Source organism: Cotesia glomerata, linkage group LG4, assembly GCF_020080835.1.
Source record: "Cotesia glomerata isolate CgM1 linkage group LG4, MPM_Cglom_v2.3, whole genome shotgun sequence".
In the NCBI taxonomy this organism is placed as follows: domain Eukaryota; kingdom Metazoa; phylum Arthropoda; class Insecta; order Hymenoptera; family Braconidae; genus Cotesia; species Cotesia glomerata.
Window position 1 is genome coordinate 25,931,313 of NC_058161.1, and position 22,926 is coordinate 25,954,238.

The window sequence follows — 22,926 nt, forward strand, 5'->3', positions numbered from 1 at the left end:
GATTGATCGATTCTATAAACTTGCGTCTTTCGTTGTTTTTTATTTTTTTAAATTTTTCTCCAGATTCTCTCATTGTAATCTGTAAGTTTTCCCAATTTTCTTCCATTCTTTTGATTGTTGTTTGTTTCTCTTGCGCCATTGGCTATTAATTCTCTCCTAACTATGTCGCAGAAAGTAGAGTATGTTTTAGGTGGTCGTTCTGTTGTGTTTGTTCATCTAGCATGGCATTAGTTATTTTTTCCTGAAATTTTTCTCAGTCGACTTTGCTTGTGCGTATTTGTGGGCGGGTTTTTTTTTTATGGCTTCTGGGACATTTGTCATGATTATTTGAATGATAATATGATCGCTTTTTAGTGTAGAGTCGGTGGTTTCTCACGTGTAGTTGGCTTTTAAGGTTTTGTTAACTATGGTTAGGTCTAGGACATTATTGCCGAGGTTATGATTTATATAAGTGTGGTTTTCGTTGTTAATTACGAATAGTTCCAGGTCTTCTATTGCAGTTGCAAGATTTGTGCCAGACTCTGATGTTTCTGTGCTACCTCAGTTTTCATTGTGAGTGTTGAAGTCTCCGCCAATTATGATGAGGTTTTCTCTGTTAATGTTGAGAAGCTCTTTTAATAGGGCTTTCCAGCGTCATAAGTTAATTCGTTTATTTGGTGGGATATAGATGCTTGTTACCATTAATTTTTTGTTATCTAGAGTGATTTTTGTGACCACTATTTCGAAGTTTTCATCATTGAAGATGGGATTGTCTAGTGTGACTTCTTCATATGGTAAACCTTTCCATATTGCTATTGCTCCGCCTTCACCTATACTGTCTTCTCTGTCTTTCCTGATTAAGTTCATTTTGGATATGCCGTAATTTGTGTCGTTTGTGAGCCAAATTTCTAATAGTATTAATATGTCATTGCACGTGCTGATGCTAGGTATAAGGTGAGATTTGTTTCTTAAGCCGCGACAGTTCCATTGTGCTATTCTCATTTTGGAGTTGGCTTGAGCTATTGCATTATTGGTTTTGGGTTAGACGGTCAGAAAAGTTCTCCTTGTCCGTCAATTCCATTATTTAATTGTTTATTGGTCTTTGACTTAGTTGTTTGTACGTTGTTAGGTTTATTTCGTATGTGTTTTCAGTTCTGGAAAGTTTTTTTGATGAATCCGCTAGTGGGAATGTTTTTTGGATGTCCTGGCAGAATTCCAGTGCTACTAGGTTTGTTGCTATTAGTCCCTCGTTAGTAAATGCTAGGACTGTCGATTTGCTGTGTCAAGAGATCGTCTTCTGTTCCTGTCTCATCCATTTGGTTATCATCCGAGTGTTCTTCATGTGAATTCGGGTATCCATCCTGCGGGATGTCATCGCTTCGGTAATCGTTGAATCAGCGAATTTTTCTTCTTACTATTAGCATTCTCCCGGGTTGGGGAGTTTTTCCTTCTTCGTTTTTTGAATTGGTTTGTTTTTGCCATGCACTTGATAACTAGGCGGTTAATGTATAGTTATTTGGAAATATCCAATTGTCTTCTTCTTTTAGTTGAATTTTGATTCATTTGTTCGCTTCATCAAGAGTATTTAGACCGTGCAACTTTATTAATTTGCGGGCGTCGATTTCGCTTATATTCATATAGGAACTTATTTTATTGTTTATTGTCATGTTGACTCTGATTCTGCAGTTTCTGTCCGTAGCTCGATGTTGTTCTTTGCAGCTAGCGCAGTGAGTTTTGTTTTTGTCGCAGTCTTTCTCTCCATGTTCTTCTGCGCAAATTGGGCATCGTTTCTTCCCTCGGCATTATTTTTCGAGGTGGCCCAGTCGTTGGCAATCGCGGCATTGTTTGAGTCTTGGTTCAAAGGGTGTTATTTTGATTATTGTTATTAGAAACGAATTTTATTGTTTCGGTTGGAATTCGTTATTGAATGTTTGATGTGTTGTTTCTAGGTAGGGGTCTCGTGAATCTTTCTATGCGGGTTATTTTTATCGGTTGATGGTCCCTCAGGCTCAGGCCTTCTCTGATTTGCTCTTCTGTGAGGGAGGTTTTTATTCTCTTTCCGACTCCGATTCTGGTAGTTTTCCGGTCGCGGATATAAGCAAGCCAGTTCTGAGGGAGCCATTCTTTTTGGTTTTCAATTAAGTTGTTTGCCTCTAAGGCGTTGTTGTAGGTTACTTGGATTAAGTTTGCTCCTTTTCCATTAATTCTTTTAATAGCTGCATCTTTATTTTTTAGTACTCGTCCAATATCCATTACTTTATGCACATACTATATAAGTTACTCAGGGTACGAAAACTTGTGGCGTTATCTTTAGCTAGTATATACTGTTATTAACTCAAAACAGAGTCTTTTGCACGCCTCATAGCGCGAAGCGCGTGAGGTTGTGCTTTATACTCGACTCGTCAAGGTCAAGCAATTTTATACTGCTTGAGATTAATTAATTGCTGCAGTAATAATTTAATAATCTTAATTAAAGATAATATTTGTTGGTTTAATTAACTAATATTTTCAAATAAGCTCAAATATTTTAACCCAAGCCTGTAATTATTCGCACCACGATAAAAAAATCTTGAATTTATATCACAAAAGTCAAAAGAAACTTGAAAAAAAATTTTAATTAAGGGATCATTCTGGTTCCGGCGCTCGAAAAAAAGCAAATATTTATTATTTTTTTACACAGAAGCTATTATAGATATTTATATAAATTTTATTTAGCTCAACACATACACTCTTGAATAATACAAAAAAATCTAACTTTATTTTTTTAAATATTTTTTATATAAATAAACAGAGGGTGAACGGAGTTCGTTCAAAAGTTGGTATGTCGCTGACGTAAATGATAACTTGAAAAAGGCTCATTTAAAATACAAAAACCAAAATTATATACCTTCAATATATAAGTAGTTATAGCAGAATCTACGGAGATTAATATTTATTGATAAAAATCAAAATGGCTGAGATTAAAACAAAAAAATTAGGGAAACAGTTGACCCTGAAGGACATCTCTGCAACTTCCCACCAATTCTATACCTAAACGCTTGAAATTGCACTCATGACGTTTTTGAGCTCTTCGAGCTCATAAATACTATTTGTGTATTATTTTGAGCTTTCCGAGCTCAAAAAAATAGCTTTTGTATGCTTTTAAGCTCTTTGAGCTCAAAAGTTTGATAGAAGTTGGATAAAACACTATTTTTTTAATTTTCAAATCGCAATTACTTTCGAATAAATGAACCAATTATCACGTCGTTGGTGGCGTTCGAAGCAGTTTTTTAAGCTTTATAAAGAATCTTCAAGTTTGAATCGATAGAGAAAAAAATTTCGGAGTAATTTCGAAAATACACTTTTTTCGGTTTTCTTTCGTCAACGATAACTTACGAACGAATCAACCGATTTTAACCGGACTGGCATTGATCGACTTGGTTTTTTTGATGTTGAAAGCTGATTAGTTTTTGGAATTGATCAGTAAAGCCGTCTAAAAGTTATTTCAAAAAAACTTCTTTTTAAAAAAATTTTTTTTGTAGTATTTTTGCGATTTCTCTAAATCTACTGGTCCGAATCGTTCCAAAGTATATTCAAAATTTAAGTTTGGTCAAGCCCTTTTGAATGGCACCAACCGCGATCAAATCGGTCAAGCCGTTCAAAAGTTATGAGAGATTTACACACACACACACACACACACACACACACACACACCTGCGGCAGAGGAGATACTGCTACCGGGCGCGTCTCCCCGAGCGGATGGGAGAACGCTCGCTGTCCTTGGATGACACTTAATTTCTTAGTTGATGAGGTACAGCGGGTAAGAGCCAAGCAAAATAACCAAACAAAATACGCTCCCGTGGACAAAACTCCCCTTTAATGGGTTGGTCACACTAACTGACCTAACAAGACGATCGTTCTCTGCTGTGACCCACTGGGAGTGACCGGAGCCTGTATCGTAGTTTCCGACGATGCAGGCCACGGCTGATGAGAGCTTGCTCTACCGAGGTGTAAGTTGCAGCAGTGGATCAGGAGCCAGCCACTTCGGGCCTTGATCAGGAAGTACGCAGTGAGTGTTAGAGATCGGAATCTTCACCGCTCCGAGCGAGTCTAGTCCGTCCGTGTATTCCGGGACTGGCTAAGTGTCGGCTAGGCCTCAGGGAACTGGGGTAGGAGTACTATCTCCGAGGGTACACCCGTTCCTAGTTATGGCAACCCGCTCTACTCCGTACGATGCGCTGGTAAATTAAAAAGTACGAGTAATGCACAGGAAACAAACACGAAGGAAAACGGGCCTCATGCCCAGCAAGACGCACTGCTACTTAGTGCAAAGATGAAGAGGACAGATGCGCTGGCACATCTGGAGAAGCTAGTCAGTGGACTGCAGGACTTTCTCCAAACCAAGCAAAATGTCCACAAGGAGATCAAGTCGAAGTCGACGAACATCTGCAGTGCCCTGAGAAGGTTCAAAAAACTGGACCAAGAATGGCAGGAGATCCAACAACAACACGGTAATATCGTGATGAAGACGAGTGTGACAGCGGTTTCATCAGCAAAAGCCGACACGTTTGTCGAGGAGATGGACACAGGTGGCGAGGGTGACGTCGAGTCAGTTGTCGAAGACGGAGAGGAAACTGGAACTGATATCAGGCCCGGGAAAAGGAAAGAACGAAATTCCCCAGACTCAATGACCAGCCGTACTAAGAAGAAGAAGGACCTTAAACCAAGTCCCCCGAAAAACGCGGTAACACAGAACGGCGGAAAAAAGGAGGTGAATGAATGGCAAAAAGTCCAGTCAAGGAAGTCCAAGAGAGAGCAAGCAGTAGAAAAGCTCCAGAAGCAACCGCCGAAGGAGTCCAGGCCAGAGCCTAATCGGAAAGAACCGCGCAAACGGATCAGGCCGGACGCACTGATCATCCGCCCCGCAGAGACGGCAAAGTATGCTGAAATTCTGAAGCGAATAAAGCAGGACGTCCCTGACGAACAGGTCCGTACTACAGTGGATAAGATCCAAAGAACTAGGACCGGGAGCTTGCTGATTACGCTTTCGAGGAAGAGCGCTGACCGAGGTCAAGCCTTACAGAAGACCATCGCGGACATCCTCCAAGAAGACGCGAAGGTAATCTGCAAAGGGCCACAGGAAGACGTCGAAATACGAGATCTTGACGGTACCACAACCAAGGAGGATATTCAGGCTGCCTTGCAAACGGAAATCGGAGAAACCTGCGAGATACCACTAGGGACAATTAAGATTCATAAGGCCTACAGAGGTACTCAGACAGCTGTTGTGACACTACCAGCAGCTGCAGCGCGAAAGATATTGACAGGAAGCGGTAAAGTCCGGATCGGCTGGGCCAACTGCCGAATCAGAGCTACGAGGAGACCAATCCAATGTTTCAAGTGCTGGCACTTTGGACATCTTGGATCCCAGTGCAAGAGCAATGTGGATCGGTCTAAGCTATGTATTAGGTGCGGACAAGAGGGACACAAGATTGCTGAATGCAAAACCCAGCGAAATGTGTATTATGCGCGGATCAAAGTGCGGAGAACTCGGCTCATCATGCCGGCGCATCCAGGTGCCCAGTATTTAAAGAGGCACTCCAGAAGATAACAAACAAACAGACATGAAGATATTGCAGCTAAACCTAAACCATTGCGAAGCTGCACATGATCTGCTTATGCAAACAGCAAGAGAACTAGAGTTAGACTTAGTAATGATAGCAGAGCCATACAGATACCTGAATACCCAGCCTTGGGAATCTGACAGCACCACCAAGGCTGTCATCTGGTCTTGTGGTAAGCATCCCTTCCAGAGTGTAGTTAACAATGATAATGCCGGCTTTGTAGCAGCAACAGTTAACGGCATCCGTTTCTACAGCTGTTATGCACCACCTAGCCTATCCATTGTTGAATTCACTGAATTCTTGGACAAACTGACCGAGGACGCCAAGCAGCATTATCCGGTCGCGATTGCCGGTGACTTCAACTCCTGGGCAGTAGACTGGGGCAGCAAGCAGATAAATGCGCGAGGAAAAGCACTCCTAGAAGCTTTCTCTACACTAGATGTAGTCCAGCTCAACAGTGGTGATACGCCAACCTATACTAAAGGAGAAGCAAGCTCTATCGTAGATCTCACTTTCGTCAGCAGCAGCCTCATCAGTGGGAAATACGACTGGAAGGTGATGGATATCTACACAGCCAGTGATCACAAGGCAATTCTCTGGGAAATATCACATGACCGGAATACAAGAAGACCAATCAAGTCATTCAATACCATTGGATGGAAAGTGAAGTCTTTTGACACAAGCACATTGGTAATAGCCCTTAATAGTGAACCGATTGCTACTGGATCCGCAGAAGAAATGACCAAGGACCTGATGAAAAGAGTTGTCCAGGCCTGTGACGCCAGTATGGTCCGGAAACACAGCATAAGCCAACGCCCGGCAGTGCACTGGTGGAACGACCACATCAGTGTTCTTCGGAAAGAGTGTCTAAAGAAAAGGAGAATATCCCAGCGTGGCTATCGACGACCTAACTCTGCGGAGCTGGTCGCAGAATACAAAAAAGCCCGTCGATCATTGAACAAAGCCATCAAGGATAGTAAGAGACAATGCTGGAAAGAGCTCATCAACGAGGTGGATAAAGACGTGTGGGGTAGGCCTTATAAGGTGGTTATGACCCACCTAAAAAAACAACAAATGCCATCACCTACGTGTCCTCAACTTCTCCAGAAAATCGTCACTGCACTATTCCCACAGCAACGCAACTTCGATTACCAGTTGGCGCCAGGCGAACTGGATGACACTCCACCTGTCACTGAAGAAGAACTGCTGGAGGCCTGTAACCGTGTAGGGAATAATAAAGCGCTGGGATTGGACGGAATCCCTAATATAGCCTTGAAAACCATCATAAAGGCAGCTCCAACATTATTCCTAGACGTTTATAATTCATGCCTTAAGGAGGGGACTTTCCCGCATAAGTGGAAACAGCAACGATTGGTACTGTTACCTAAAGGGAAGAAACCACCGGATGAACCGTCATCTTACCGCCCACTTTGCATGCTAGATACAGCGGGTAAGATATTTGAACGCATAATTCACCAGAGAATTGAAGCAGTAGTCGACCCACTCCTGGCAGACAATCAGTATGGATTCCGGAAAGGACGATCAACCCTGGACGCAATCAAACTGGTTGTTGATACGGCCAAGGAAGCAATCGCAGGAACCAGATGGAAGGGTGGAACGAAAGAGTATTGCCTGGTGGCGACCCTAGACATCAGAAACGCATTCAACTCCGCCAATTGGGAATGCATCATGCAGGCTCTCCAAGAGAAGAATGTACCAGAATACCTTCTTAAGATCGTAACAAGCTACTTTGAAAATAGGGTCTTGAAGTATGACACGAAGAACGGTCCGAGGGAGTATGATATTACTGGAGGTGTACCACAAGGTCCAGTCCTAGGCCCGCTCCTGTGGAATATTATGTATAACGGTCTATTAAGACTAACTCTGCCAAGAAACGTCAAACTCGTAGCATATGCAGATGACGTAGCCGTAGTGATTGTTGCCAAACACCTTGACGAGATAAACCATATGTTCGATCTCACTTTTGAGCGCGTTAACCGGTGGATGGACGCAGTGAACCTACAACTGGCGCAACACAAGACTGAGGCAGTGCTTATTACCAGCAGAAAAGTGGTAGAGACCATTAAGCTAAAAGTCGGCGAACAAGAAATCACATCACAACCTTATATCCGATATTTGGGAGTGATGCTTGATGCCCGACTCAACTTCAAGCAGCAAGTGGAACATGGCAGTGCCAAAGCATCAGTAGTGAGGGCTAGTCTCGCACGACTGATGCCGAACGTCGGAGGCCCAAAACAGAGCAGGAGGCTATTATTGTCATCAGTAGTCATATCGGTGCTCACTTACGGAATATCCATTTGGGCCGACGCATTAAAGACGCAAGAATCATGGAGAAAGGCTGGACCAGTATATCGACTGAGTGCCCTACGAGTAGCTAGTGCCTTCCGCACTATATCAGAAGAAGCAGTGTGCGTCATTGCTGGAACCCTACCTCTTAGAGTTCTAGCAGAGGAAAGGCGAACCCTTTACCAACGAAAAAGGTCAACTGCACTGAGCCCTGAAGAACTTAGAATTGAAGAACGGCAGAAGAGCATAAGCCGATGGCAACTACAATGGGATGCTGCAGAGAAGGGTAGGTAGACGCACCGTCTCATACCCCGGATCGACATTTGGCTTAACCGGAATCACGGTGAGGTCAATTACTATCTTACGCAGATATATTCGAGAGTATCTACACCGCTTTAAGCACGATGACTCTTCGGAGTGCCCGTCCTGCCCAGGAGCTGCTGAAGACGCGGAGCACGTCTTCTTTGTATGTCCTCGTTTCGATCTACAGCGTGAAGAACTGGAGAGGATCCTGAACCAGAGAATGCAACCAGATTCACTAGTAGAAGCAATGTTGTCATCAGAAGCTGCCTGGAACGCTACCAACACGTTTGCAACAGAAGTCCTTAAAGACTTGCGTTCCACCGAAAGAAAAAGAGCAAATAGCAGAAGATAGAAGGAAGGTAGTTAACACCTTGGCCACCAGAAGGAAGAGCAGTAGCTAGATCCTCCCTTCACGAAGTAATGCCTGACGGCGGTTTCCATGAGGGATTAGAGGAAAGAAGGAAAAGGGGTTTAGGGTTTAGTGGGTAGGGGCGTTAGTGTCGAGTTTTAGTATGACGCTGCGTCGAGTCGCCACATATCCAGGCCAAACAGCTATGCCTAGAATCCGTAAAAAGGATTCCCCCTCCCCTAAAAAAAAAAAAACACACACACACACACATACACACACACACACACACACACACACACACACACACACACACACACACACACACACACACACACACACACACACACTAACACACACACACACACACACACACACACACACACACACACACACATATATACACACATGGCCGGACATCTTGGCAAGAATAGTCAGAATGGCTTCCTGGGACCTCAAACGTGGATATCCGATGAAAACTCGGCTTTCGAAAAACGGACCGAAATCAATAACTTCTCGTTATTGGTAAATTTTCAATTTTCTTAGCGGGAAGTTGAAAATATACATTTATGTATACTTTATTCGGAATGATACAAAAGACGTGTGTAGGTTCAGAAACATTTGAATAAATATCGTGAATACAGTTGCCAGTTCTCACGCAAACATACATAGATGTCCTTACTTTTACTTTGTTGGTAACTTTTTTTGAATTTGTATTTGTATTTTATAGATATTTATAGTACATATTATATTTAAACATGTATTTGAACGACGCGCTTACAAGTGTGTAACTGTACTTTATAAATTTAATAATAAGACAGAATATTGTATTTGGCATATGTGGCAGCATTGGGAATACCCAAACGCCATCTCACTGTAATTTTTATCTTCCAAAAAAAAAAAAAAAAAAAAAAAAAAAAACTTTTTTTGAAAAACTAAAATGTTGACTAGCTAACTTCAGGGTGTCGGTTTTTCGTGACGGTGTGCGCGCGCATCTTAAAAATTTACTCTCATAATTTTTCCCTAACGCGCCAAAAGAAGTATAACTTCAAAAAATAGAACGAAACGTCTGTCCACGATCGGATTGGTCTAAAAACTTTCTATATTCGTCCAAGTTTCCTTGAGAATTTTTTCAAAAAAATCGAAGGGGGCATACATTTCGAAAAAATGTTTTTTTTGCATGCGCTCTTCGAAAGCATAGTGAACTATGAAATAATAGCCTGGGGTGGATGCAACAAAACCACTAAGAGCATTCTAGTCAGAATCCAAAGCAAACTCATAAATATTTTTTCTAATGATAATTCTATATTAGGGATAAGTGAGTCATATATCCTTGAAGCTCTGTGTTACCACTATGCAAACTGCAAAAATAAATATGAGAGTCATCAAGGAATTACTAGACATAAAAGTCTAACAATACACGGAGAAAAAAACATAGGGATTTTTCCTATTTTTGCATAGGAATTTTTCCAATGTCAACATAGGAATTTTTTCAATGTTAACATAGGAATTTTTCCGATGGTGACATGGGAATTTTTTTTTTATTAACATGATAGAAATATCCATGATAGAAATATCCATAAAAACTTGAAAATGAGCCTTTTTCCCAGTTTTTAGTCCTAAAAAAATTGTAAAAATCAACATTTTGATTTGGTTGTAGTTCGTGCTATAGCTACTACTATGTAGAATATGTGGTTTAAATTTCATTAAGATCAGGTCAGATCGGTTAATTTAAAAAAAATCGGTTAATTTAAAAAAAAACCACCAGAAAAGCATAGTTCTGAGATAAACGCGTTTGAAGTTTTTTTAATAAAAAAAAAAAAAAAAAAAAATCTTACAGGCTCATTAGCGATGCCAGCATCATACAAAACCCCTTCAACCTGTTTAAAAATTTGATTTTCTTCACTTGAAAATCTAGGTACATAAATCTTGTAAAATGATATAGTAAAAAACAAAAATAATTTTTTCATAAGATACAAACCAGAATGATCTCTTAACAGTAAACTGTAAAAATTATTCTTGCGGTAAAAATTTTCCACTTAGTTTTTAACTTCCCGCTAAGAAAAATTAAAAATTTTTTTATATGTAATAATAAAGGAAATTTATCGGCTTCAAATTTTCTCGAATTAGAACATGACTATCACACAAAATGACTTGAACTACAGAACAATTGAAAAATCACAAGATGTCACAACATTAAAATTAACCGTTAAAAAAAATTAGTCTCCTTTTAAATGTAAAAAATTAATCAAGTTCTAGTAATCAATATAAAAAAAATCTTAATATGATGGGAAAAGTTTGTTATATATATTATTAATTAATTATTTATCTACATTTGTATGACTAAGTTACTAACCTTTTTCAGCGAGAATGTATTTCAATAAACGTCGGCCAAGCTGGCGTCCAAATTGGATCCAAGTGCTGGGAACTGTATTGTTTGGAGCATAAGATAAACCAAGATGGCCAGATGAGTTCCGAGCGGACTGCTTTCAACGACATTGACAACATCGAGACCTTTTTTGCTCAGACGACTCAGGACAAATATGTCCCCCGAGCGATAATGTGCGACCTCGAGCCCACTGTGATCGACGAGTTCCGTAATTCAGAGTATCAAAAGTTGTTCCACCCAGAGCAGCTGATTTGTGGGAAGGAAGATGCTGCAAACAACTTTGCTCGAGGTTACTATACCGTTGGACATAAATTGCTTGACAGTCTCACCGAAAAAATTCGTGTGCTTGCGGAAAATTGCAATGGACTGATGGGATTTCTGATCTGTCATTCCGTGGGCGGAGGTTAGAGTCACAATTAGTTAGAGAACTAATATTTCGTAGTAAAACCATTTTTATATAATCATACTCTTAATTTATTAAATTTATCACTCACAGGCACTGGTTCAGGCTTTAATTCACTGCTGATGGAATATCTCTGCTATACTTTTCCCAAAAAAACCAAACTCGAGTTCGTGATCTATCCATCGCCTAATATGAGCACTGCTGTAGTGGAGCCATACAACGCGGTTCTATCGACCCATTTGTCGCTTAATGAAAATATTTGCGCATTCATGTTTGATAACGAAGCGCTCTATGATGTTTGCAGGCAGAAATTGGATTTAGACCGCCCGAAATATTCTAACTTGAACCGATTGATCAGTCAGGTAATTCAAAATTTAAAATATTCTCTCAATTTTAAAAGTAGCAGTGACACGGAAAAAATTAAAAAATCGATGACCTTTATTAAAATAAATGTCAGTGAGTAGGATTTTCTACAATATTATTTAATTTGAAAATTATAAATAAATCAATAGAGCTGGAATTTCGAATATATCTTAGTTTAAAACTTCTATTTTTTTAAAATATAATCAAAAAATTAGAAAAACGGTAGACCCTGAAGGCCATCCGTGCAACTTCCCGCTAATTTCATACCTAGATGCTTAAAATTGCACTAATGATGTTTTTGAGCTCTCCGAGCTCAAAAATACAATTTATGTGTTATTTTGAGTTCTCTGAGCTAAAAGGGATAGCTTTTCTATGTTTTTGAGCTCTTCGAGCTCAAAAGTCTGGTAGAAGTTTGATAAAACTCAATTTTTCAAATTTTCAAACGACAATAACTTTTGAATGAATGAACCGATTTTTACGCGGTTGGCAGCATTCGACGCAATTTTTTAAGCCTCATAAAAAATCTGTAAGTTTAATTTGATCAAACCAGGAATTTTGGAGTAATGACGAACAAACACTTTTTTCGGTTTTCTTTCGTCAACGATAACTCACGAACGAATGAACCGATTTTGACCGGACCAGCGGCGATCGACGTGGTTTTTTGATGTTAAGAGCTGATCAGTTTTTGGAATCTATCGGTAGAGCCGTTTGAAAGTTATTCCGAAAAATGTCGAAGTTATGTTAAAAAATTAGGAAAACGGTTGACCCTAAAGGCCATCTCTGCAACTTCCCGCTAATTCCGTTAATACCTGGCCGCTTTTTTTGAGCTCTTCGAGCTCATAAATACAATCTGTGTGTTGTTTTAAGCTCTCCGAATTCAATTTTTCTATGCTTTTGAGCTCAAAAGTCTGATAGAAGTATCATAGAATACTATTTTTTGAATTTTCAAACCGCAATAACTTGTGAATGAATGAACCGATTTTTACGCGGTTGGCGGCATTCTACGCAGTTTTTTAAGCCTCATAAATAGTTTCTAAGTTTTGATTGGTCAAACTAGAAATTTAGGAGTAACTTCGAAAAAACACTTTTTTCGGTTTTCTTTCGTTCACGATATCTCTCAAACGAATCAACCGATTTTGACCGGATTGTCGGTGATCGACGTGGCTTTACAAGGTTGAGAGCTGATTAGTTTTTGTAATCGATCGGTAGAGCCGTTTAAAAGTTATCCCAAAAAAACCACTTCTGAAAAAATTTTTTTTCCTATTTTTTTTTAGACTTCTCCAAATTTCTCAAAATCTATCAGTCCGAATCGATTCAAATTAACAAGAAATCTAAGTTTGGCAAAGCCCTTTCGAATGGCACCAACGGCAATGAGATCGGTTCAACCATTCAAAAGTTATAAGAGGTTTACATACTTCCACACACACACACACACACACACACACACACACACACACACACACACACACACACACACACACAAGAGCCATATAAACACCTGAGTACCCAACCTTGGGAATCTGACAGCACATCCAAAGCTGTCATCTGGTCATGTGGCAAGCTCCCTTTCCAAAATGCAGTCGACAACAGCAATGCCGGCTTTGTAGCAGTATCAGTAGAGGGCATCCGCTTCTATAGCTGTTACGCACCATCTAGCCTCTCTACTGTCGAATTCACCGCATTTCTGGATCGACTTACCGAGGACGCGAAGCATTACCACCCAGTGGCAATAGCTGGGGACTTCAACGCCTGGGCAGTAGACTGGGGTAGCAAGAATACAAACGCGCGAGGAAAGGAATTACTAGAAGCCTTTTCTACATTAGATGTAGTACTGCTCAACAATGGTGACACACCAACCTACACCAAAGGAGACACAAGTTCTATTGTAGATCTCACTTTCGTCAGTGGCAGCCTCACCAGAGGTAATATCAACTGGAAGATGATGGATACCTACACAGCCAGCGACCACAACGCGATTCTCTGGGAAATATTAAACGCCCAGAGCCCGAGAAGACCTAAAAAGCAACTTAACACCATTGGTTGGAAGGTAAAAACTCTTGACCCAAGGGCATTGCTAGTAGCTCTCAATAGTGACCAGATTATCGCGGGCTGCGCAGAAGAGAAGACCAAGGACCTGATGAAAAGAGTGACCCAGGCGTGTGACGCCAGTATGTCTCGTAGACGTGGCATAAACACAAGACCTTCCGTTCACTGGTGGAACGACCACATCAGCGCCCTTCGTAAAGAGTGTCATCAGAAGAGAAGAATATCTCAGCGTGGCTACCGACGACCTAACTCTGTGGAGCTGGTCGCAGAGTACAAAAAAGCCCGTCGATCCCTGAACAAAGCCATCAAAGATAGCAAAAGAAAATGCTGGAAGGAGCTCATCAACGAGGTGGACAGAGATCTGTGGGGTAGGCCGTATAAGGTGGTCATGACCCATCTTAAAACCAGCTAATGCCATCACCCACGTGTCCTCAACTCCTACAGAAGATCGTAAACGCGTTGTTCCCCGAACAAAGCAAGTTTAACTACCTATTAGCGCAGAATGAAATGGATGACATTCCATCTGTCACGGAGGGAGAACTGATGGAGGCTTGTAATCGTGTAGGGAACAATAAAGCGCCGGGATTGGACGGGGTCCCCAATATTGCTTTAAAAACAACTATAAAAGCAGTGCCATCATTGTTCCTGGACGTCTACGACACATGCCTCAAGGAAAGGATTTTCCCTCGGAAGTGGAAGCAGCAACGACTAGTACTACTTCCAAAAGGGAAAAAGCCACCAGAAGAACCGTCATCTTATCGACCACTTTGTATGTTAGACACGGCAGGTAAGATACTTGAGCGTATAATCCACCAAAGAATAGAAGCAGTTGTCGATCCACTCCTGGCAGACAACCAGTATGGTTTTCGGAAAGGACGATCAACCCTGGACGCAATCAACTTGGTTGTTGCAACGGCCAAGGAGGCAATCGAAGGGATCAGATGGAAGGGTGGAGCGAAGAAGTACTGCCTGGTGGCCACTCTGGACATCAAAAATGCCTTCAACTCCGCCAACTGGGACTGCATTATGCAAGCCTTGGAAGAGAAAAACGTACCAGGATACCTACGTAGGATAGTGGCTAGCTACTTCACGGACAGAATCCTGAGATACGACACGAAAAATGGTCCAAAAGAGTACGGTATTACCGGAGGTGTACCCCAGGGTTCTGTTCTGGGTCCACTTCTGTGGAATGTCATGTATGATGACCTGCTGAGACTGACTCTTCCAAGAAGTGTCAAGCTTGTTGCATATGCAGACGATGTAGCTGTCGTAATCGTTGCGAAACACCTAGATGAGATAAACCACATGTTCGGTATCACCTTTGAGAAAGTTAACCGGTGGATGGATTCAATGAATCTACAACTGGCTAAACAGAAGACTGAGGCTGTGCTTATTACCAGCAGAAAAGTGATAGAGACCATAAAACTGAAAGTCGGAGAACAAGAAATCACATCACAACCATATATCCGATATCTGGGAGTGATGCTTGATGCCCGACTCAACTTTAAGCAGCAAGTCGAACACGTGAGTGCAAAAGCATCAGCAGTGGTAGCTAGCTTAGCACGACTGATGCCAAACGTCGGAGGCCCAAAGCAGAGCAGAAGACTACTACTATCATCTGTAGTCACATCAGTGCTCACTTACGGAATATCTATCTGGGCGGACGCACTAGAAAAGCAAGAATCATGGAGAAAGGCTGGACCAGTCTACCGTCTGAGTGCCTTAAGAATAGCAAGTGCCTTCCGCACAATATCTATGGAAGCAGTGTGTGTCATTTCCGGAACTTTGCCTCTCAGAGTCTTAGCTGAGGAAAGACGGATCCTTTACCAACGAAAGAAGTCGACCACACTAAGCGCTGAGGAGCTTGGAACAGAAGAGCGGCAGAGGAGCATAAGTAGATGGCAACTACAGTGGGATGCCACAGTGAAGGGTAGGTGGACGCATCGTCTCATACCAAGGATCAACGTTTGGCTAAACCGGAGTCACGGTGAGGTCAACTATTATCTTACACAGATGTTATCAGGACACGGCTGTTTCCGGGCGTATCTCCACCGCTTTAAGCACGATGACTCTTCGGAGTGCTCGTCCTGCTCAGGAGTCAATGAAGATGCAGAGCACGTTTTCTTTGAGTGCCCACGTTTTTACCCACAGCGAGATGAGCTGGAGAATATCCTGAAGAGGAAAATCCAACCAGAGACAATAATAGCAGCAATGCTGTCATCGGAAGCTGCCTGGAACGCCACAAGCACTTTTGCTACAAAAGTGCTTACCGAGTTGCGATCCATTGAGAGGAAAAGAGCGAAAGACAGAATCTAGAAGGAAGAAATAACATCTTAGCCACCAGAAGGAAGAGCGGCAGCTAATTCCTCCCCCCGCGAAAAAATGCCTTACGGCGGTACCATGGGGGATCAGAGGATAAAAGAGAAAGGGGTTTTAGGGTTTAGTGGGTAGGGGCGTCAGCGTCGAGTTTTAGTATGACGCTGCGTCGAGTCGCCACATATCCAGGCCAAACAGCTACGCCTGGAATCCGTAAAAAGGATTCCCCCCCCCCTAAAGAGAAAAAAAAAAAAAAAAAAAAAACACACACACACACAGGCATATACAGACATAGTGACAACATCGCAGGGGCAGTCAGGGAAGCTTCCTATGACTTTAAAACGTCGAGATCTGATGAAAACTCGATTTTTGCACAACGGGGTGAAAACAATACCTTCCCAATTTTTGAAAATCTTCGATTTTCTTAGCGGGAAGTTAAAATTTACTTATTAAACTATCACGAAAACGTGGAACTCGCTAATAGATATATGTGTGAGGAGTCGGCATGAAGTTTTACATAATAACATGCCGTGTAATGATTTTAGCACGAGCAAAAGGACACAAAAAAAAAGTTGTCTTTTTGATAGATTTCACTCAACAAGAAGTTAAAAAATTAATAATCGTTAACTTAAATTCAACAAAACATTAACAAAAAAAATTTATGCCACTTGGGATACTAATCGTAGAAGTGGCCTCTGATTCTTAATTGGCTCAGGATTACAGCGCGTACAATTTGAATTCTTAGTTGTGTTGGAAAGATTATGTTCCACACATTATTTTATTCAATAAAATATTTATTGGAGCTATGTCTTATTATGAGTTAAATCGATGCAACAAATATTCGGCACTTGAGGTAGTTATCCTGCTGAGGGCATAGCGTTAGAAAACTCTAAATTTTTGTATAATCATTAAAGGTATAGACCATCTAAATTGAAAGAAATAAAAAAGGAAAAAAGGTATTCACCGTTTTATTATTGAAATATAGCAACTGAAAGTCAAACAATAAATTAAAAAATATACCAGTTAGTGAATTGGCTAGGACCAATCTGACAACACACTGTAAGCGAGTATAGATAGTATTATTTGAGCGGAAAATTTGAACATATATTCAGCACACTACACAGCAACTGGTATAGCATACGTGACGTTGTTAAATTTTGATTTCAAGAATATGTTCAACAGTATAGGTGCATACGTACATGAAATCTGAAGATGCTTATTGATAAACTAACTATATCAATTCTTAATAAAGACTGACACCAGAAGCATGCTGAATATACTTGTGCAAGACTTGCTCAAGATCACATGTTTTCGAATGAACATTCGCATCATTCTACCTCTCCTATATTTATTATAGGATCAGTGAATCTCATTTAGCTTAACCTTTTAGAGTATAGACCTACTGTTTTATCGATCAAAACAAAATTATTTTAAAATGAACATCATGGTGCACTGAATCAATCATCAAGTAGTGGAGGGGAAAAAGTGCTATAAAATATATAATGCATCATGCATCTTGAGCAAATCTTGAGCAAGTCACGCTTCAACATTTGCTGTTAGTTTTTGGTTCACAAATGCTTTAGAAATGAACAAATTACTGAGAATTACGGATCTTAAGCAAATCTTGAGCAAGTCATGGGTAAGTGTCTGTCGTGAATTTCTGATTCAAAAAATGCGTCAGAAAGTTTTTCAATGCACCTTGCATAAGACTTGTCTTGTATTCTTGCACAAGATGTCTTGAGCTAGTTAATATATAAATCTTGAACCAGTTCTTTCTACACGAACTTGAGCATGACCCATATGTAGAAAAAGACACTAGCAATTAGGGGTTTTGCTTAAGACACTGGCACCTAAATCTTGCTCATGCACATGTTACCTGGGGCAGTATCAAACAAAAATAATGTCCCATTTTTATTACAAGCTAACCTACTCCTACAGCGAATATAATCCATAACTTTTTGACAATATTGTAACAGAGGACAACTATCTTAAAATATAATGATCTCGCGATTCGTCAAAACTTTAAAAATTGTTAGATCTTTCTCTATTACATTATATTGATGTAGATTGTAGAAATTTTCGGTGCATTATTTTATAAATAATTTGTCACCAGTCGAAAACAGCCTTTGAGAGTTCAGTTCTAAGAATGATATAATTTGATAACCACGTATGTGTTAGATAAAATGTTTTTATCGCTATTTCTCATGTCTGCACATCTACTGCACAAACTAAAAACATCACTCATGTCACATTATGAATATTTTCAGGTTGTTTCATCAATAACAGCAAGTTTAAGATTCGACGGATCATTGAACGTTGATTTATCCGAATTTCAAACAAATTTGGTACCATTTCCACGGATCCATTTTCCAGTGTGTGCTTACTCTCCCGTGGCAAGTGCAGCAAAAGTCGACCACAACGCAATGACGATTGCAGAATTGACCTCAGAATGTTTCGACAAATCGAATTCTCTAGTGAAGTACAATCCACAGCACGGCAAGTACATGGCTTGCTGCTTGTTGTACCGCGGTGATATTGTTCCTAAGGATGTCAACAATGCAATTGCCTGCATTAAGCAGAAACGTACGATAAATTTCGTCGATTGGTGTCCAACTGGATTTAAAGTGGGAATCAATTATCAAGCACCCACGGCAATTACCAACGGCGACACAGCATCTATTGAACGTGCAGTAGCGATGTTAAGCAACACTACGGCAATTCGTGAAGTGTGGGCACGTTTAAATCGGCGGTTCAATCTGATGTATCGCAAAAGCGCTTTTTTGCACTGGTACCAAAGCGAAGGGATGGAAATGATGGAGTTTGCTGAAGCTCGGGATGATTTGGCGGCCCTGGAACTTGACTATAAAGAAATTAACAGAAATACCGACCAACATACTTCCTACGAATTTTGATAATTATTTTTTAATATTTATTTGCCCACAAAAATTTATTATTTTTATTTAATTTTTTGCTTTACAATCAAATATTTTTACTATGTGATAATAATTTTTATATAATATATATTTTGTAAAGATAAATCATAAATAGATTTTCAACATTTTTAATAAGGTACGTGATACATTATTAATAATTCATTATTATTTTATAATAATAATTATTAACATGAAGTGTATACTTATATTTTTTAAAGCTAGAATAGATATACTTAAGCTCCAAGTATTTCAATCAATTAAGAAGACTTTGAAGTGGTCAAAATTGGAGTAATATACACTGAGAGAAAAAATTTCTTTTGAAAAAAATGAGCAATGTTGAAATAAGAAATTAATTTATTGAAAATTTTATTTCTAAGCTGAAAAAATTAAAATTTTCTTACAATAACTTTCTTGTTGAAAAAAAATTTTTTTTGATTTGACAAAAAACAATTTTTGTTAGACAACTAGCGAATTTTTATCCAAAATTGTTTTTTCCTAAATCTAAAAAACTTTTTTTCAACAAGAAAGTTACTGTGAGATAAATATTTATTTCTTCAGCTAAGAAATAAAATTTTTAATAAATTAATTTCTTATTTCAACATTGCTCATTTTATTCAAAAAAAATTAGAAAAACGGTTGACCCTGAAGGCCATCCCTGCAACTTCCCGCTAATTCCATACTTAGGCGCTTAAAATTGCACCAATGACGTTTTTGAGCTCTTCGAGCTTAAAAATACAATTTATGGGTTATTTTGAGCTCTCAGAGCTCAAAGAGATTGCTTTCCTATGCTTTTGAGCTCTTCAAGCTCAAAAGTTTGATAGAAGGTTGATAAAACACTATTTTTGAGTTTTCAAACCGCAATAACTTTTGAATGAATGAACCGATTTTCACGCGGTTGGCAGCATTCGACGCAGTTTTTCAAGCCTCACAAAGAATCTTAAATTTTGAATTGATCGCGCTAGGAATTTCGGAGTTATTCCGAAAAAACACTTTTTTCGGTTTTCTTTCGTTCACGATATCTTTCGAACGAATCAACCGATTTTGACCGGATTGGTGGCGATCGACGTGGTTTTTTAAGTGTAAGAGCTGATTAGTTTTTGGAATTGAACCATCAAGCCGTTTAAAAATTATTCCAAAAAAACCACATTTGAAAAAAATTTGTTTTTCAGTTTTTTGAAGATTTCTCAAAATCTATTGATCTGAATCGGTCCAAATAGTTTTCAAAATCTAAGTTTGGTCAAGCCCTTTCGAATGGCACCAACCGCGATGAAATCGGTCACGCCGTTCAAAAGTTATAAGCGGTTCACATACTTTCACACACACACACACACACACACACACACACACACACACCGTGACAGCCTCGCGGGAAGAGTCAGGGAAGCTTCCTGTGATCTTCAAACGTTGAGATCTGATGAAAACTCGATTTTTGCAAAACGGGGTGAAAACAATAACTTCCCGATTTCTGAAAATCTTCGATTTTCTTAGCGGGAAGTTAAAATTTGTCTCTCTCAGTAGTGTAGTAGGAAAAATATTAATGATGTAACGAGTTAACACACACCAAAAAAAAACTACTTGATTCAAGAAAAATATATTTTTTTTAATTTCACTACTCCTTCAAGATATTTAATTTTCTTAATTCAAAAAATTAACTTTTTAATAAATTAAAACTCGAGGATAAACAGAAAAATTTCTAGAGGAATTTTATTCTCATGAAGCATTTATCGACCTGCATATATGTTTTCATGTAGATATATTTTTTTTTGTCGGTGATTGTTAATTTTGAAAAGTAAGTCTTGGGTCTTCAAAATAATTTTTCTTGAATCAAGATAGTTTTTCTATTAGAATAATTGTCTTAAAGATCTAAGTGCTCCGATAATGTTAAAGCATTTGAAGTTGCCTGCAAAACGAAAAAAATAATTAATAAAGTCATAAGACATCAAAAAATTCGAACTTGAAAAAAAAAAATTTACGGAGTAGTCTTCTTATTTAATTGTTAAAATACTCTTCAAGAAAAAATTAATCTATAATTTCTCAAGCTACAGCATTAGTTTGGCTTTTGCTTATAATTTTTCTTTCTTCTTTTGTAATGAACTCGCCAAACAATTTGGCGTTTCTGAAAGACACTGGGGTACAGTTTTATTTATATTATTTTTTCGTTATTTTTTTTAATTAATTCACACTGAGAAATACAATAATTCAATTTTTCATGGAATAAACATTTTAAAATTAGTCTTCGTGAAAAATTAATTTACTCACGAAAATTGAAATAATTGTAAGTCGTTTTATGAGTAAACAGTTTTGTCATTCTCAGTTTTTAGTAAAGTAGATATTTTATGATTATGTTTGAAAATTGAAATATTTTTTTAGAGCTAAAAAAAATATCTCTAATCACAAAATACACGTAATCATTCCAAATTTCTGGAAATCAAATGCTTACAAATTAGATAATTCTGAAAATCTGAAATAGTACCTATATTTAACGAGAAAATGAATTACATAGTTATGAATATATTCATAGAAAAATTGTATCCAATAACAGCAAAATAAATCTTTCTCAGTGTGCAGTGCAGACTTGATTAACAATACTTTTTATTTTTTGACACTTCATCATTATTGCATCATATAATATATATTTTATATATATCCGTATAATATAATAAACAATTCAATTTATTTATTAATCTGTGGCACTTTGCTTTAAAACATTTTCAAGTCAAAGTATAGAGAAGAATGTTTATAAGTTTCAAAGATCAAAGATTCGAAAAATACGTCATTGAATTATCGACCGAAAAATTTAAAAGAGAAAATAGAGTAAAGCCAGTTTTAATAAATTAGATTGTTGATAAATCTTTTAGCCTTTTGGTTTTTAAAATAAAATTTAAAAAAAAAGTATAAAAAAAATTTTTTACTTAATTAATTTAATGATATTTAAGATTATTTGTTATTTCATAATACTGTGTCAAGAGTATCGAGACTCTGAAGTAACTGCTCGTCCTTTGAGCACCACTGCACTAGTTCTTCGATTGTTACAACGCCATCTTTATTGGCGTCCATTAACTATAAGCAAAATGTGATTATAAAATTATCGCTTTGCGATATAATTATTGATTATTGTTGAAAACTTACATGGAAAATTCGCTCGACATGTTCTTTAGCTGCTGCATGTGGCTCCAAAATTTGAGGCTGAGTATAGCGGCCCAGCATTTCGTAGATGGATTCAACGACATCTAGCATTTCTTCTTTGCTGATCAGTCCATCGCCGTCGAGGTCGTAGAGTCCGAATACCCATTGAAGCTTCTCTTCAACTGATCCACGAGATACTTTTGATAGTATCGTCAAAAATTCCTGAATTTAATAATTTATTTTAATATTTATGACGAAGTCGAAAGTATTGGATCTTGATTCAAAAAAAATACACGCAAACAAAAAAATAGCTCTCAGAGCAATACTGAATTGCTATAAAAGTTATCCCCTTAGCTGAACTTGACATCATACCCGAAGATTACTACCAAATTTGGAGTCTGTAGAAGTTATAACTATATATACAGCTTGGAAATTGAAATGTAAAATTCTAACACCCTCGCAATCCCTATCGGAAGTAGAATTTATTGAAATCCATTGTGAGATGATCTCTTGACAAATAACTCTAAATTGACAAATAGCTCTACATGATAAATAAAAGATTCCTACCAAATTTAGAGTCTGTAGGAGCTATAGCTTGGAAATTGAAAATTTTCACTATTACCCATGTAGGAGTCCCCAGAGTTGAACGACGGGGCCAAGCTTGCGCCAACACTGGGACGCCAGGCTTGACGTCCCAGACTTGGGCCAAGACTGGGCAACTCAGCTTTGGCCGTTCCTTTGGTGAACCAGACTTGGGCCAAGGCTGGGTTAACTAGCCTCAGCCGTCCAATGGCGCGCCAGGCTTGGGCCAA

At 38.9% G+C, this 22,926-nt stretch overlaps 3 protein-coding genes across 5 annotated transcripts in view; 1 reads left to right on the top strand and 2 right to left on the bottom strand.

Moving 5' to 3' along the window:
* The window catches only part of LOC123264313 (putative gustatory receptor 28b), a 115,722-nt gene extending 104,734 nt beyond the window's left edge, over positions 1-10,988 (bottom strand). The window contains exon 1 of the mRNA XM_044727542.1: positions 10,895-10,988. The gene's annotated coding sequence lies outside the window, so the exon portion shown is untranslated. The remainder of the gene's footprint in view (positions 1-10,894) is intronic.
* Positions 1-18,990, top strand: part of LOC123264311 (tubulin alpha-8 chain-like) — a 146,835-nt gene extending 127,845 nt beyond the window's left edge. The window contains exons 2-4 of one of the 2 annotated variants that reach the window (XM_044727540.1): positions 10,904-11,330; positions 11,424-11,692; positions 18,323-18,990. In XM_044727540.1, the coding sequence (XP_044583475.1) occupies positions 11,006-11,330; positions 11,424-11,692; positions 18,323-18,967 (1,239 nt within the window). In that variant the 5' untranslated portion in view covers positions 10,904-11,005 and the 3' untranslated portion in view covers positions 18,968-18,990. Of the gene's footprint in view, positions 1-10,881; positions 11,331-11,423; positions 11,693-18,322 lie in introns of those variants that run through there. The other variant, XM_044727541.1, reaches the window with a different exon arrangement.
* Positions 18,991-20,795: 1,805 nt separating this feature from the next.
* Positions 20,796-22,926, bottom strand: part of LOC123262558 (Kv channel-interacting protein 2-like) — a 61,845-nt gene continuing 59,714 nt past the window's right edge. For both annotated transcript variants that reach the window (XM_044724782.1, XM_044724784.1), the window contains 2 exons: positions 22,118-22,336; positions 20,796-22,048 (listed from right to left, as the gene is read on the bottom strand). In XM_044724782.1, the coding sequence (XP_044580717.1) occupies positions 21,938-22,048; positions 22,118-22,336 (330 nt within the window). In that variant the 3' untranslated portion in view covers positions 20,796-21,937. The remainder of the gene's footprint in view (positions 22,049-22,117; positions 22,337-22,926) is intronic.